This window comes from Heloderma suspectum, chromosome 2, assembly GCF_057233095.1.
Source record: "Heloderma suspectum isolate Gila_16-S chromosome 2, 16-S_ref, whole genome shotgun sequence".
Taxonomy (NCBI): domain Eukaryota; kingdom Metazoa; phylum Chordata; class Lepidosauria; order Squamata; family Helodermatidae; genus Heloderma; species Heloderma suspectum.
The window spans coordinates 63,526,142-63,542,119 of NC_139459.1; the positions used below are offsets into that span (position 1 = coordinate 63,526,142).

General features: G+C 40.6%; 1 protein-coding gene and 1 pseudogene across 1 annotated transcript in view; one reads left to right on the forward strand and one right to left on the reverse strand.

Moving 5' to 3' along the window:
* Positions 1-998, forward strand: part of LNPEP (leucyl and cystinyl aminopeptidase) — a 73,761-nt gene extending 72,763 nt beyond the window's left edge. Inside the window, exon 18 of the mRNA XM_084833785.1 lies at positions 55-998. Coding sequence (XP_084689911.1) covers positions 55-186 — 132 coding nt within the window. The 3' untranslated portion in view covers positions 187-998. The remainder of the gene's footprint in view (positions 1-54) is intronic.
* Positions 999-1,289: 291 nt separating this feature from the next.
* LOC146352308 (mitotic checkpoint serine/threonine-protein kinase BUB1-like) lies at positions 1,290-3,597 on the reverse strand (annotated as a pseudogene).
* Between the last annotated feature and the right edge of the window lie 12,381 nt (positions 3,598-15,978).

Consider the following 15,978-nt stretch of genomic DNA (forward strand, 5'->3'; position numbering starts at 1 on the left):
GAAAGCTAATTTTATTTGTCCTGATATTTTTTCACATGTGTGTTACCTCTCTAGGTTAAGACATTCTTTGAATCACAGTCAGAGGAGACTGCTCATCTTCGGTATGTCCAAGAAGCCATTGAGACAATTCAGCTGAATATCCACTGGATGGAGAAAAACTTGGCAAAGCTGGACAAACTGCTATAGTGATCACAGTTCCACCAGAGTTTGTGTTAGCTACTTGGAATGCTGCAACACTTGCTCTTTTGCTTCTGCAAAAAGTCAGGTTTGAAAATGGGCAATGCAACTTTCTTTGCACTGTGAGAAGGTTCTAGTTAGCTCAGGGTACATCTCTTCCTAAGCTGGCTCTCTTTGGAGTGTTTGTGACTGGACATAGATGCTAATTAAGGGAATCTTTATTGACCAAACATTTGCGCACACCAAGGATAATAACTTTTTGAATTGTAGTGCAGCTTCGTTCCATTTCAGGAAAGTCTAGTTCCATTTTCCATGTATTGAATGAATGAAAAACTGAAAAACAAGAAAGAGCAAGACAAGAACTCTCCTGAGAGCTGCTTTTTCTTTGAAGAGCACTGTTTAATTAGCCTTCCTCATTGTCCATAGCTTCTTGAATTGTAGATACTATACCTGCTGTGAAGCATGTTTTTTTTTTAATTACCATGGTTATAAACAGCTGCTAAGGCATGCATAATGGAGGTAAACAACTAAAGTCAAAAGTTGGATTTTGAGGAGCTCTAGGTTTTGCTTTATCTAAATGTTTTCTAGAAATTATGCAAATATCAGAAATATATATATATATAAAAAATAAAATATTGGTAGAAAAAATATTTTTGTCTGCAACAGGGCTGGGTGCTACTACCATGTACTGAATAAGTCAAATAGTTTTTGTAAAGACAAATTAAAATGTTAACATTGTGTCACTCAAACAAAAGAATTATGATGAACCAGCCTATACAAATTGTCAAACAGGATCTAAAACTGAAAGAATATTTTATATGAAGAAATGTTTGTGTCCAAGGTTTCCCTTTTTCAAGATGTCCTAAGAGTCTAAGATTTACGTTTGTGAACATTTTTTCCATGAACAACACCACATTTGTTACTTTGTTAGTGTAAGTACTTGGAAATAAGTCTCAGTCTTGTCTGTAAGGTTCTGAAAGAGGGCAAGTGGTTATAGTCTTGTACATTGAGCAAGGGGTGAAGAAATTGGTTCATATTTCTGCATTAGGGGTCTTCCTGAAGACACCATCAGACTTCCAGTTTCTTGTTTAGTTCTCATTTTCAGGTATGTGTCAAACAGTATGCAGTGCACTGTTGCAGCAATTCCAAAATAATCAGTCCAAGAATTCCATGGCTTTTGTGTCATTTCGGTACACTGAATTCCAGATGTTTTCTTCAGGAACAGACTTGTGTCTACACCGTGGCCAAAGTCAATTATTTTCAAGCCATGAGACATGTTGTCCAAAAACCTTTCACCAAAAACAGAGTTGTCAAGTTTAACATCACCATGAATCATCCCATACTTGTGAAGCTCTTCTGCTATGTGGAGAATTTTTATACAGTGAAGTACGAGTCACTTGGGGCATTGTTTTCATCAGGGTTTTTTTTTTAATATATGTGTATGGTGTACAGTTTCACAAGCTTCCCTACTAAAATCTTCCCATTCTGGAAAAACTGAGCAGACTGAAAGTGGATGAAAAGATTATGCATGCTTGGCTTAAGTCGCCTGAGCTGCTGTGTGGAGTTCCCAGGGATTTGGAGGCTTCTGCTCTTCCAGTATTCCTTTCCAATTTACTGTTTTGTATAGTTGAGACTCGAGTGCTGCGTGACGGAGTGAGCTCCTGTCTTCAGTCCCAGCTCCTGCCAACCTAGCAGTTCGAAAGCAAGACATTGCAAGTAGATAAATAGATACCGCTTTGGCGGGAAAGGTAACAGCGTTCCGTGCACCTCGGTGTTCAGTCATGCTCGCCACATGACCATGGAAGCGCCTTCGGACAGTACTGGCTCTTCGGCTTAGAAATGGAGATGAGCACCACACCCTAGAGTCAGACAAGACTGGTTGGGGACACCTTTACCTTTTTATAGGATAGAAGCTTCATTGATGTGTACAAAAAGCACCTTCTCCAAGTAAGCAGTCAACATAGAAGGGTGTGGATGCCAATTTGAGTTCTGCCTTCAGTTTGAGAACTGGAAGCCCCGCACCCCCATTGAGAAATATTTGAGTAGGCACTTAGCAAGTTGGGCAGGCCAGGCAGAAGCTGGTGGATTACGCTGTCATGCCAAAAGTTCTCAACTACTTTTGTCTATATCACTTCACAGCCATTCACTGGAATGGTGCTGAACAGCATAAAGCTGAGCCAAACAAGCATGTGCAAAATCTCCTGCGATGGTTAAACTAGGAACTAGAGTTTGGTTGCAGTGATTACTGGTTGGCTGACTTTCCATGCTGTTACCTTTTATGAAATAAAAATGTTAGGAAGGAGTTTTCAGTGTCAAGTCATCATCAGGAGAATAACCCTAAGATTTTGAGCAGTGTGCTCAAAAAGATTTTGAGCAGGATATCCTATCCTGCCCCCACATTAGCAGAATGGACCTGTAGTGCAACAGGAATGACTAGTTCCTAAAATAAGCTCAGAAATGAGTGGCAGTGCTCGTTTCCAGAATGGGGCAGGTCAGCAGAACTCGGAGAAAGGAGCTCCACTGACTGCCCCATTCTGCAGATGACTGTTCCTGCTTGTTTCCATTGTTGTTCTAGAACTGCTAGTTCCTGTTGCGATAGCGGTCCATTTTGCTAGCACAAGAGAACTAGCAGAGGCACAACAGCAGTATAAGATACTGCCCTTGGACTCTTATTCATTAGGTACTTAGGAAAATCCCACTTTCTCGTGGTGTTTTGCCAACAGTATAGAAACAGTGTACAGACAATTGTTTGAACTGGGTTTTACCATTGGTTTTGCTTCATATACTTCTCCCAGAGGATCCTCAATGCATGCTGTGGGACCTTCTTAATCTCCATCTTTCTGTACCACAGACCTCCACTTCTATATAACCCAACCCTGGACAGTTCACTTGGTTTCTTCACATGCTGCCCTGGGATTGAGAAACAACACTGGGATGAAGATAAACCATTTTTGGTACCAGTGATCCAAAATAGGGGAAATTGCCAGAGGGTACGCCTTCTCAATTTTGAAACTATTTTGCACCATCATGAAGAAAGTCAGGATGATTAGATCAAGAGAAACACTCAGAACCAGCTTGTCCATGAATTCAACACCATCAAATCACAACTGCTAAAAAACAGCAGTCTGCATTTTATTCTGTTTGCAATACAAATTCCCCCTCTACGTGTTGATTCACAATAAATGTGCCTTTATGGTGATTAAAATAGCTTTTCAACTAGGTTGAAAATTGTGAAGGGAGGACTGCAATATACATAAATGATTAAAGGTAATATAGTTTTTAGTGCTTCTGAATCTCTGATAGACTTAAGGCAAATTCATCAATATTAAGTAGTTCTAAAATTGGTTGGAAAATTCTCATCTTGATATAGCCAAAGGAAAGCGTTACCCTACATTCTCTTTCAATGGGAGGAGAGACCATCTTGGTTGTTGAGGAATGTGTGGGTTCCTATGCTTCTCTTACCTTCCTAATCTGTACTCCACTCCTGTATTTTGACCTGTGCATTGATCCTCTTTCAGTTTGTTTTTGTAGCAATGCTGATGGGGAAAATAATGTAGAATTAATTCTCTTTTGGGGGTCACCTAATGCAGTTCTGTGATCATATATATAGATGTGCTTGCTACTGGAAACGTGAACTGTACTTGAAAATATAGTGCACCTGTCTAGAATTAAGAATATAATGTTTAAATTAAAACACTGCTGCTTTAAGAATATTTTTCAATTATTTATCTTTTTAGTTTGGATTATATTATATGTCTAATATTGCTTAATAGAAATGCATATTCAAAATTGTTTTCCCATGTCTGCATCTGGGACCCAAACCCTAGTGGAAGAGATCAAAACTCTCATATCTACTTCCTTAAAATACAAGTGAGATCAAGTTTGAGCTTCAACAAGTGCTGAGTACATTCATTACCCATTCAGCTTACTGTGAACTGGAGGGGTTGGACTGCCCGTGTGTTTATATAAGTTCAAGCCATAAGTGACAGCTCACAGGTATTATGTCTTGTCTTCACCTAACTTTAATCTGACTTGAGTCCCTTTCAGAAGAAAAATGCACTGTAATATGAGAAGTTTTTATCTAGATGAATAATATTGGGTGGCTTTTGTGGAGTAAAGAATTCTCTTCTATGTTTCAGACACATCTAGGGCTAATGTCAGTAATCTGGGTAACCTCCTCAGTTCTATTTTCTTTAAATCAATTTAAGGGGTTTGTATAGAAGGAATCTGAATGGGATTGATCTTGGTTGTGTTTTAAATCAGATAGTAGTAATGGTTCACGTGCCTTAGAGTGTATTATATGGACTATGAAATGAATATGATATATAACGGCAGTCTATTTTTGTTAAAAATGCTCCTTTCACAATTGTCTTCATACCTTCATAGGCTAAAGAGAGGCGTATTGTGTTTATGCAGTGAAGGAAAACTTTTTCATTCAATCTACAAACTTGTTATTCTGAATGTCTTGAAACAAAACTGATTTTGGGACTAGATGTTGATTACCATGATCCAGAGTCCCATGGAACTCAAGTGTGCAGCCACAGAGCTCTACACATGCAAGGGCTTGCTTGTTCTCTTCAATGTCAGGAAATGTATTGTATACATTTATAATGTGTATGTGGGATATTCAAGTGGTTCTCTGTATGGATGCATCAAAATAGGCTTCAATCCGAATCGTCAGGCTTAACCAGTTTATGGATAGGACTTCTGGCTGCTCTCTGCACACGCTTTAGGCACAACTCTAATAGTCCATTGTTAGATTTTGTTTTCCCCTGGAGAAACATTATTCAGCTATTTGCATCTTGCACATGCTTGCGCGTGTGCGCGCGCACACACACACACACACACACAGAGTTTGTACTACAGAGATGCATCTTCTGTCCATTTTCTTTAAATGAAAACTAGACACACAATGGTTCAGTGATGCCTGTATATTTAGTATGATACCTTTATAAAGGGAGCCTTTATAAAGGCTCCAACTGTGCATCTCCAACTGTATGTGTGTAGGTTTCTTTTTTTCCAGATTTTACACTAAACATTCAGATGTTAGAGAGGGGTGTAGTCCACAGGGCATACAATGTCAGGAGCAAAACCAGCAGTCACAATCCTGCTGTGTCCTCCACAAGTTCACTGAACATAGTAGGGAGGACAGTTGTATGTTCAAAGGACTTTTGATCTCATTACTTAAAGCCAATCTCTGTTTTTACCTTTGCCAGGAAAACAGAACAAAGATGGCAGCCATTATCAAGTTATTTTGGTGGATGGTACAGGGCATCCTTTAAACTTCCATTCAGCCTGTTAACATATGGAGGGTCAAATTTGAAGGTAACGAACTTGAACATTGAAATTGGCTTTATTCCTGCACAAAATCGTATCAACAAAGACAAAATGGCTTGAATTACCGACAGAGAAGTTAATATAGTCTCCTTAAATGTTTGTCTTTCAAGCTACTGAGTGATCTTCGGGGCATTTTACAAAATGCAGTGCAGTGATCTAATTTCCTTTTGTTCTCCTACTTTTTGAATGGAGGAGAATAGTTGGAGGAAAAAGAAACTTGTTCACTGTGCAGGATTTTAAAGAATTCTCTGAAGGTCACACAGTAGCTTGAAATGCATCAAATGTTTAAGGAGTAACTACATTAAAGTTGTTTTATAAGTGCCTTGTTGGGACTGTGTGTGTTAGCGTGGCTTAAAAGTGCAGCCTTCTCTTCCATCTTCTGGGCACAATTTTGCAAAAATGCACATGCACACAACACAACTCGGCAATTTGAAATTGCTTATAGCTAATGCAATGATGCATATTCTCTGAAAGTATAAACTTCTTATATTGGCACTCTAAACATGACTTAAGTTAATCTACTTTTAAATTCTTACAAATCTAATGTGTACCTGCATTTTAACTGTAACGTCTTTATAGAGGAGAGAGAGAGATGAGTGGTTGGGGTGGGGAATCATAGAATCATAGAATAGTAGGGTTGGAAGGGGCCTACAAGGCCATCGAGTCCAACCCCCAGGAGGGAGGGAGAAAGAAGGAGATAGTATTCCTTTAATGGAATGTGCTAAGTTTAAACGTTGCCTACTCCATTACATGTTGCCGTATGTGAACTCAGATGTGTATCGTACAGATAATATTGTAAGGAATGTGGCCTTAATTTTTCCTTGTTAGCCCCATGCTACAGGATGCTGACCCTTGGAACTGATTTGTATTTATATGACTGTGTATCTTTCACCTGGTCTCTATTAGAACAATCCTCCTTCTGACAGAATGGCTTTCTTAAATCTCTTTCATTGCACTCCGAACTTTAAAATGTTGCCTCAGTTAAGTGTACGTTTTTGTATGTATTTCACAAATTGAGACCTCCTATGTGAGTGTTTAGATATGTATTCCTTTCCATTTCAAAGGCTAACTTCACTTAGATGTGTAATAAATACTTGTTTATGCTTTGTCATGATGCTATTAAATGTTTACAAAGTTTTGTCCCTTTAATTAGATGTTTAAAGTTTTTGACACTGTAGAAATCTTGCTTTGCCATACTAAGTTCTCAGGTCTTAGTCTTCAAGAACTTAAGCCTTCTAGAATTGCTGTTTCTTAAACCTGCCATTTGTAGTAGAAATACAGATCTTTACACATGACAACATCTCTTTGATCAAAGCAATGGTCTGACATCTTTTTTAAGTTAGTCATGGCACCATGTAGCAAATTACTGTAGAAAATCTAAAATAGGTTACCTTTTTAAAATGTGGAATGGCATGATGATGTTGGAATGGATGATTGAAAGCCACTGTGAAGGCTTTTAATTTACAAAGGCTTAAAAAGGGGGTGGATTTGAGAGTAAATTTGCACCAGATCTGTGGGGAGATCTGTAGTTCTATTGATAACATGAAGCTGGCTTGAATAATGGAAACATCAAAGTAATTCTGGAATCACTACAGGAATTTGAAAAGGGATTACACTCCTGTGTTAAGTACTTTAGAGAAAGTGCAAGGTACAATCATATCAAAACAGTAACACTCCAAGTTGTACAATATTTGCCTGGAGGAGGATTTTCGAAAAGTGTGTGTGTGTGTGTGTGCGTGCGTGCATGCGTGTGTACAAACACACACACACACACGTTATATACAAATGCCTGGTTTTCCTTCATTTATAAAGGAGAAATAAGGCCTATTTTCTTATACTCTGAATAAAATGGTACGCGTGCGCGTATGTGTATAACCAGCACTGATTGAAGGGCATGTGCATTGCAGACACTGACACATTTTATTTTATTGTGAAACAAGAATAAAATCTTTTAAATACTAACTTGTGTGATTTTCTTCTGTTTTTACGCCTTACTCTGATTCCTCTCAGATAGATTTAAGATGATGTTGGGTAAGCCTTCAGAGTTTCTTTAGTCTTTTATCAGCTGTTTCAGTTCAGGACACATTCTACATTTTGGAAGATTTAATGGACTGAAGTATTTCACTGCTTTAGGTAACAATGCTCGGTTAAATTAGAGGACCTGTGGCTACTTCTAGATGTACAAATTAGATCTTCAGCCTCTAGCATACATTAGCCTTTCAAGTATTTTTAATATGGCTGTGTTTATGGAAGAAGTAGTTCTTGCAGCTGGAGCTGGTGGATTTTCACCCCCTGTAGCCAGCCTGAAGGACATTTCTGCTCCTTGATGCTTAAAACACCACCACCTTGTTCTTGGCTTTTGTATGGAAAGTGGCATACACTTGTGCCATCATTGGGGATGCAGGGGAGAAGAGTGTTTTCGATAGGCAAGGAGACATCTCAGGAGTGTGACATTCTGAGTGGCACAGACTTAAAGACAGCCATACAGTCAGTTTTATTCAGCTGTAATCACAATACAGGTCTGCTCCCAGACATTTTGCTCTCAGGAAAAATAGCATATCCCCCCCGCCACCCCCAGTCAAGTTGATTAGTACACAATGCTGACCAAGTTATTTCAGCACCCGAGGCAAACAACCCACCCAGTGCCCCTCCCAGGTAGTAAAATCCCAAGTTAATTAATAACTAGGAATTTGTTGCCTTTTCAGGACACCCAAGATTGCCTGAGATGACTTCTTTACCTAAAGGTAGGGCTGGCCAGGGATGAGTTGCTTAGCCTTACTTCCTTTGCCCAGACTCGCTTGTGGTGCTGAAAGAGGTCCAACACCCCTATAATAAAGAGATGTAATGAAGTTTTAGATCTCCAGCTTCAAATGAATACGCTGCTTTGAAAATAAGCACTATCGCTCACTGTCGCCACCTGATCAGCCTTACTTTGGCAGGAGCTCACTAGTCAGAATGAGCAGTTTTCTTTGCGCCAAACAGAACTGCGGTGAGATCCATCTCCTGAGCCCCTATGGTTCACCACATGGTGGTAACTGCCATATCAAGGGATTTACGGAGGCCTCAAGTGTTGACCGCAACATGTAAAGAACAGCCTCTAACATTTTTCTTGCAAGTGACACTATTAAGCGACACACTGTGTTAGATGGCAGTGCAAGCTCTGGAGTGAAAAGGGGGAGGCTTCAGGTTCAGAACAGAAGTTGTGTTGCCAAACTCTATCAAACACATGGTGGTTGAATGCACAGCTAGCTCTGGAAGAAGAAAAATGTTAAACTTTGATGTTGCTACTGAATAATTTTGTTTTAAGCTTAGGAGTGCTGAAATTCAGATGTTAACAATTTGTAGCTGATCTCCTGGTCACATTCAATAACACTGGATTGTGGGGTTTTTTTTAAAAAAAACCCACTCTAGCATTGCTTTCCCCTTGCTTTGTGTTATGTTAAGGAATGTACAGCCTTGTACAAACTTGAACAACTTTGGAAGAATCACAGTGAGAGTTTGAGAAAGCCAAGTAGCTTAACTGTAGTGCACACTAATCAGATATTTGAGCAGTATTTGAAAACCACAAACACACAGGAAAGAGAATAATAAGTTTGGATATTTAAGACAGCTGAAGGAGGCTTTCTCTGCAGAAAGCCGATCTGTTTACATCTCTGATTTACTAGCATAGCTGCAGCGTTGGCGTTTCATGTTTTAAGTTTTCCAATCAGTCATCCAGTTTTAAACACATCATTTATTCCTGATGCTACAATGCAGAAGGCAGACTGGCGTTTGGAATCAGTTAGCTGATACACTAACTGAAGTTAGGTTGGCTAACTATCACCCCCAGGTGAGAGCACTTTGGTGGCAGGGAGAGTGGAGGGGTGTGCCAGATCATTTATTTATTTTTACTTTTTGTCAAAAGTATGCTGGTTCAAATTTTATACTGATAATTAAACACCGTTGTCAGATCTTGGTAGGTGGACAGGCTATAAAATGCATTTTTCTTCTTGTGTGGCTCACATGAGGGCCACACAGGAATTCAAATCTTCTTTGTCCCCATTTCCTCATGAGCACAAGGTTATCCTTGCAAGGAGGAGTGAGAGAAAATGAATCTGCCAGCATGTTTTCCAAGGTAGCAGAAAATCAAAAGGACAGAATCCTTTGTCTTTAGTCCTGTGTACATCTGGCTTCAAACTGGAATTGAAATCTACATACCATCTATTGGATTTGAACATCTACAATGTAGATCCTACTGACCAATTTATAACAATTTTTTAATCTGAAAATTTTAGAACACATGCCTTCATCCCCAAAAGGATTTCAGGGTGGTGTACATAAAACAACCTAACACAAGACTATAGTACAATAAGAAGAATCTAAAATATAAACATCAGAAATTAATACCAAAAGGCATAACACTATTTCAATCAGCTAAAAATGTACAAACCTGAATCTAAAAAAAAAAATTAGAAAGTTTGCTTTCAAATGCCTGTGCAAATAAAAAGGTTTTCACCAGGTGTTGAAAAGTACATTGGAGCCAGGTGAATCTCCTATTGGAAGATATTTCAGACTTGGGGTGCCACCACAAAGAAACCCTCTTTTGTAGATGTTAGTTGGATTTCTCTTTTGGAAGGAGTACAGAGAAGGGCTTCTTCTGATAAACTTAATGCACGGGCAGGATGAAATTGGAGGAAGTGCTCCTTCAGATACTTGGGCACCAAGCCATTTAGGACTTTAAACATAAGCAACTTATAAGCCTCTCTCATTGGTTGAGCAGCCCCCGCTGGGTTGACAGTGTTCAGTTCTACTCCCCCCCCCCAACCTGGAAGTGTGTTCCTTTCAAGTGCTGTGTGACCACTGAAGAGTGGATTTTTAAGGTATGGTACACTTGGCTTTTCTTGCTTGATGTGTCCCTGACGGATCAAAGCCGACTCCATGAAAATCCAGATGATCCTCCAATGTGCTTCTCATTCTATTGTCGTGAAGATCTCCCCCCCCCCCCAGCTTCCTCCAGGAAGCGCTACATCTTGGTTGCACAAGCAGGGGGTCCCGCTTGCATAACAAAATCAGCAGGACCCATCACTTGTGCAACAGAATCAGAGGGATGCAAGAGAATCAGCACAAGCTAAGTGTCCTGTTGGATTCCAGCACCCCTGGTTCAACTCTAGTACCTGATTTACCCTACCACACTAGTACTTTGGCTTCTCATCATGGAAAAGCACTGAGGAGGACTTGGAGCAGGAGACTGCACCACAGCCACATATAAGCTAGCCCTTTTAGATGACTTCTAAATGTGCTGAATTTGCAGAGGAAAGCCATGTCAGTCTCTTGCAGCAAAATCAACAAAGACTATTGTGGCACCTTAGAGATTAACAATATGCTCAATGACCCTGTTCTTCAGCCTTCCCCAACCTGATGTTCTCCAGATATGTTGGACTACAACTCTCATCATCCCCAGGCAGCATGGCCAAAGATCAAAACATACCAGTAGCTGAAATGTTACCTTTTTATCCCACTCTTCCTCCAATGGGTTCTGGGTAATGTACATGATCTCTTCCCTCCATATGTTATACTGATATCAGCCCTGTGAGGTAAGATTAGGCTCAGGGTTAGTAATTGAGTGGAATTGAAACAGTAACTTCGTAGCTGAGTGGGGATCTGAACCCAGGCCCTACTCCAAAGCTCTAAGCCCAACACCACTGGTGTTTGCTCTGTTAAGGGAAATATTGTGCCACTGTATGTAACTAGAATAGATACACTAAATGCAGCCCTCCCAGTTCTGAACAATCTGTGTAGCCTTCCCCCGTACAAATACATGAAGAGTTTGTGGGTGACTGAATTGTGTGTGCCTTTCTGCACAAGATATGGTGATAGCCTAAATAATTTTCACTTTGTCTATATGTGCTACAAGTAGTTTGAAGTCTGGGGTCATGCGAGATATGATTATATATCTTTTACTTGATTTCCATTAGAGGGAATTTCCCCCCTCTTTTTCTTTGCAGATATTATCTTTCATTGCACTCTGAAATATAAAACAATGTTGCTTCATCTAACCATACACTTTTGTATGCATTTATGTATCCGGATGTATATGTTAACTCTTGGAGTTTCTGTATCATGTTTCACAGAGTTATTTCACTCCTCCACATGGTAAATGTTACTGTTCCATGTTTGGTTATATTGTGTATTTAAAAATAACAAACCATTGGGCAAACTTTTAAACACTATAGCATTGTTCTAGTTTTATTTAAATACTGGCAAATTTGGAAAATAATATTTTAGGACAGCAATAAAATGGAAAATAATGTTTTAGGACAGCCAACTAGATTTCATTTCAGGTGAATTTCTCAACTTTTTACAGTCTTAATGAAACTTCTCACTAGAGTAGAAATGGAAATGTCTAGTATGGCCAGTAGCCAATGACAAATGGCCAGTAGCCAATGACAGCCTTATTCTCTATGAATCTGTCTAATCCCCTTTTAAAGCCATCCAAATTGGTGGCTTCATTTCTGTACCGCCCAACAGCCGAAGCTTTCTGGGCAGTCCACAGAATTAAAACCACGAAGTACAACATAAAACAATATAAAATATGAAAGCTTAAAACTACAGTGTAAAAGTACAACCAGAATAAAACCTTGCAGCAATGCAGAGATTTAAAATACAGATTTAAAACGGCTGAGCTAGATTTGAGGGCCTGCACTGTTCAATTCCAGTTTTAATGATTAAAAAAACCCATAAGAACTGTTGTCCATCAACAGTTAGCACACCTGAACAGCTGGCTGAACAGGCAGGCAGACGGGTCATCTGACCACAGTCCCAGGTGGGATGCACTGTACTTCTATTTAAACCATAATAATTATTTCTAAATGTGCATCTATACATATAAATAATCATATGCAAATATTATGCAAATCACTGTTCTCCCCTGTCCTCTCTTTTTGGCAATTCATAAGTGGCCAGCCTGGCAGCTGGGGGGTGAGGACTGTTGTGGCAGCACAGCAACAGGCTCCAAATCAGCCCAGAGTCCTGCTTCTTCTGACACTTGGCTGCAAATCCTTATAGCTCTCAACTTCTGCCTCTTTAAAACAGGTGTATAGGTAGGCCTTGAATAATAACATGTCTGTAGTGCAGGGGTGGCCACCACCTGTGGTCCCCACCATGGGTGGGGACACCATGGTCCCCATCATGGGTGATCTGCCTCCCCAGTTTCCCTCCCCTGCGCTGCTGCTGCCACAGAGGGAGAGTGCATGAGGAGAGTCCTTCCCACACGCCATGATTCCCAGAAGAACCAAGAGTGCTGGGAAAGAGATCATGCAAGGAGAGTCATCCCCAGGGAGGAGGGTGAGGTGAAAGCTTCTCCCACCACCCAGCAATCATGAGCAGACGTGCTGGGATGGGGGGAGCTTTTAACCTTGCCCCATCCCAGCAATTCTACTCGATATTGCTGGAATGGGGGCAAAGTTGAATCTCACCCCACCCCAGTGAACTGGATCAGGGTGTGTGTGTGTGTGTGCCTGTGCAGCCCCCAACTGCCCACCCAATATCACATGCAGCCCTCAGGGTCACACAAGCTACCCACCCCTGGTGTAGTTCACTGAGGCATTTCAGTGTGTTTCATTCCTACTATATCTATTTTACAGGCCCTTCAGTTTCGGTGGTGATGGTGTTTTTTGCTGCATACCAAGAAAAGTCTCCTGTTTGCAAGTACTGCTCATGTTATTGTTTCCTGTGGGTCATGGATAAAGAGCTGATAATGAACAACCTGTTAATTGTCCCTCAAATAGCTTATCTTGATTGATGCAGTGTCAGTTTCTGTTTGGGGGGGGGGGGCGTGTGTGCATGCGTGCATGTGTGTGTTAATTACTAGTTTTCTTTCATTATTTTTTCTTTTCTATAGCAAAATATTGATATTTGACTGTTTAAAAAAGAATTCAGCCTTTAGCTAAGTACTCCTCATTTTCAAAGCACAATATGTCTTTTGGTGAATGTCTGCTATGTGTGGGTAAGGAGGTCATACCTTTTCTACAGGAGTTGCTTCAGAGCTGTGCTTGCATGTAACTTCATAAATGCACACACTGAATGCTTCTTCCTCTTGAGCCCATTTTAGCCTTTGGAAACCTGCTCATTGAGCTGAAAATACTGTGGGTGGTGTAAAAGCATTTCTTTATATCAAGTGCAGAACCTCTTCCAGCTCAAGGGTCAAATTCCATTTCAGAGAAGCTGCAGGGGGGATTGCGGTGATGGGAGGGGCCAAAGGCAAAAAGGGTGGGCCCCTAAGACCAAAAATACCAGAGTACTTTAGCTTAGAGCTCTTACTGTGGGTAACTAAGCCTTAGGGGAGGCATTTCAACCTTTTAGAATGGGGAGAAACTGCACAAAAGCCAGGAAGCCACCAAATGATTTGTTGCTGGGAGAAAGGGGCTGGAGCCAGGGGAAGGGGATGTGGTCTTCTGGGGGACCCCAGAGGGCCGTATTGGGATCCCAGGAGGGCCAGATTTGGCCCCTGGACCTGACATCCTGCACCCTTGCTTTAGATACAGACTACCATCCCTTCTGACAGCAGCCTCCAAAGTGGGGCACCGTTTTCCTCCACCAAACTCCTCTATGGCACTTGTACACCGCAACTTCGCCTTCAAATACAGAAAATCAGTGGAGGCTGGTGGCTCCGATGTCACTGGGGCTGTGAATCTGCTCTGGGTTTCAGTCGGAACCAGTCAGAACTCCAAAAGAGCTATCCAAGGTGCTGAACCCTGTCCCCAAAATCACTTTAGATAGCTCCTTTAGAGTTCTGACTGGTTCTGACTGAAATCCAGAGCGGATTCACAGCCCCACTGACATCGGAGCCACTAGGCTCCACTGCAGAAAATGTCTAAAATAGCTGTGTTTGGTTGGCAAAAAGGAGTGTGTGGATGGAAGATGAGGAATTACAACAAATTGACAACTGTTAAGTAGTTGTTGTAAGGCAGCTGAAATAGCAGTCATTCTCTCTCTCTCTCTCTCTCTCTCTTTCTGGACTGTAGCCTTAATTGGCTTCACACATTTTCACATCATAATAGGCACTATTATGATATTGGCAGAGACAGCAAGTATTTCACATGGGGGGGGGGTGCTGGAAGGATAGGGCCAGTTTTGAGGAGAGCTTATAACATGGAGTGGGTAAGTTTTTGGTTTTTTTAAATGCAACTAACTCACCAGCTATGTGTGTGTGGGGGGGTGAAGATACACTATTCAACCAGGAAAAGTGTGTGTCATGTTAATGAATAAGAAGATGACTAAAGAGAGAATTCATGTTCTACATATAGCAAATAGTTGGCATCTAGAGAAGCAAACACATCCATTGATTACTCTGGCAACTAACTAACTAACTAACTAACTAACTAACTAACTAACTAACTTACACTGTATAGTTCTACTTTCTCTAATTCCATTACCAATTGTGGTGTTCTCTCATCCTTCAGAAAGAGAAAATCTAATAATCTGGGAAACCAGATTAAATGTAATCTCGTGCATAAGTATAGCAAATCTTGTGCATAAGTATAGCAAAGTTGTTGGCGTCTTCTGCTTGAGGCAAGGTGATGGTGGAATTGCATTTTTCTTTTAATTACCTCCTTCCTTTCAGTGCTTTATTATACTAAAAAGTGTTGTTTGGTCTCAATCTGCTGCTTTTTTACTTGGCAGTAAAAAAAAGAAAGATAAAAAGTTGTCTCAAGCAGCTGCACTACACAGTCAGAGAAGTGTGTGCCCCAGGATTCCTTATAGTATTTTCACAGGCATAACCATCAGATTATACTGTTCTTTCCCTCTTCCTTCACAAACCATATTGATCATCACGATTCACAGCTCTACATTCAGTTGCAGCCTAAAGCAGGGGTAGTCACCCTCCAGGTGTCCTGGACTACAATACTCATCATCTCTGATGATATGCCATGCTGGCTGAGGCTGATGGGAGTTGTAGTCCAAAACATCTGCAGGGTGCCAAATTGCCTGCCCCTCACCTAAAAGCAGATGGCTGTCTCTCATTCTGCTTGTTACTTTCCTGACTTCAGGGAGCCAAGACAGTTCCTTGTGTAATCTATTCATGATTTGGAATTCAAATTTTTGAGGATCAGTTTTAATAGATCATTTGTATGTGCATGCAGGGTGGGGCCACCCTTATTCTGGACCAGTAACCTGAATTTTTAAAATGTTCTGCTCTGACTGTGTGTTCAACAGAGACTTTCAAAAAATGGTTCAAGTTCTTTTCCGCAACAGAAAAAATAAATTAAAAGATTTTATTTGGTTTTCTGTTCAGTTTCACTTAGACTCCCTGCTAGCTCTGCAAAATAGAAGTCACAACATCCTGAAAATGCACCTAATGATACATTTTTCTTTAGCAGGAGGTATCCAAACAAATTTATTCCTTCATTATTTAAAGCATTTTAACCCACTTTTCAGTCCCCAAATGTTCCCAGAGCAGATTTATAATAAGACAGTCCCCGCCTT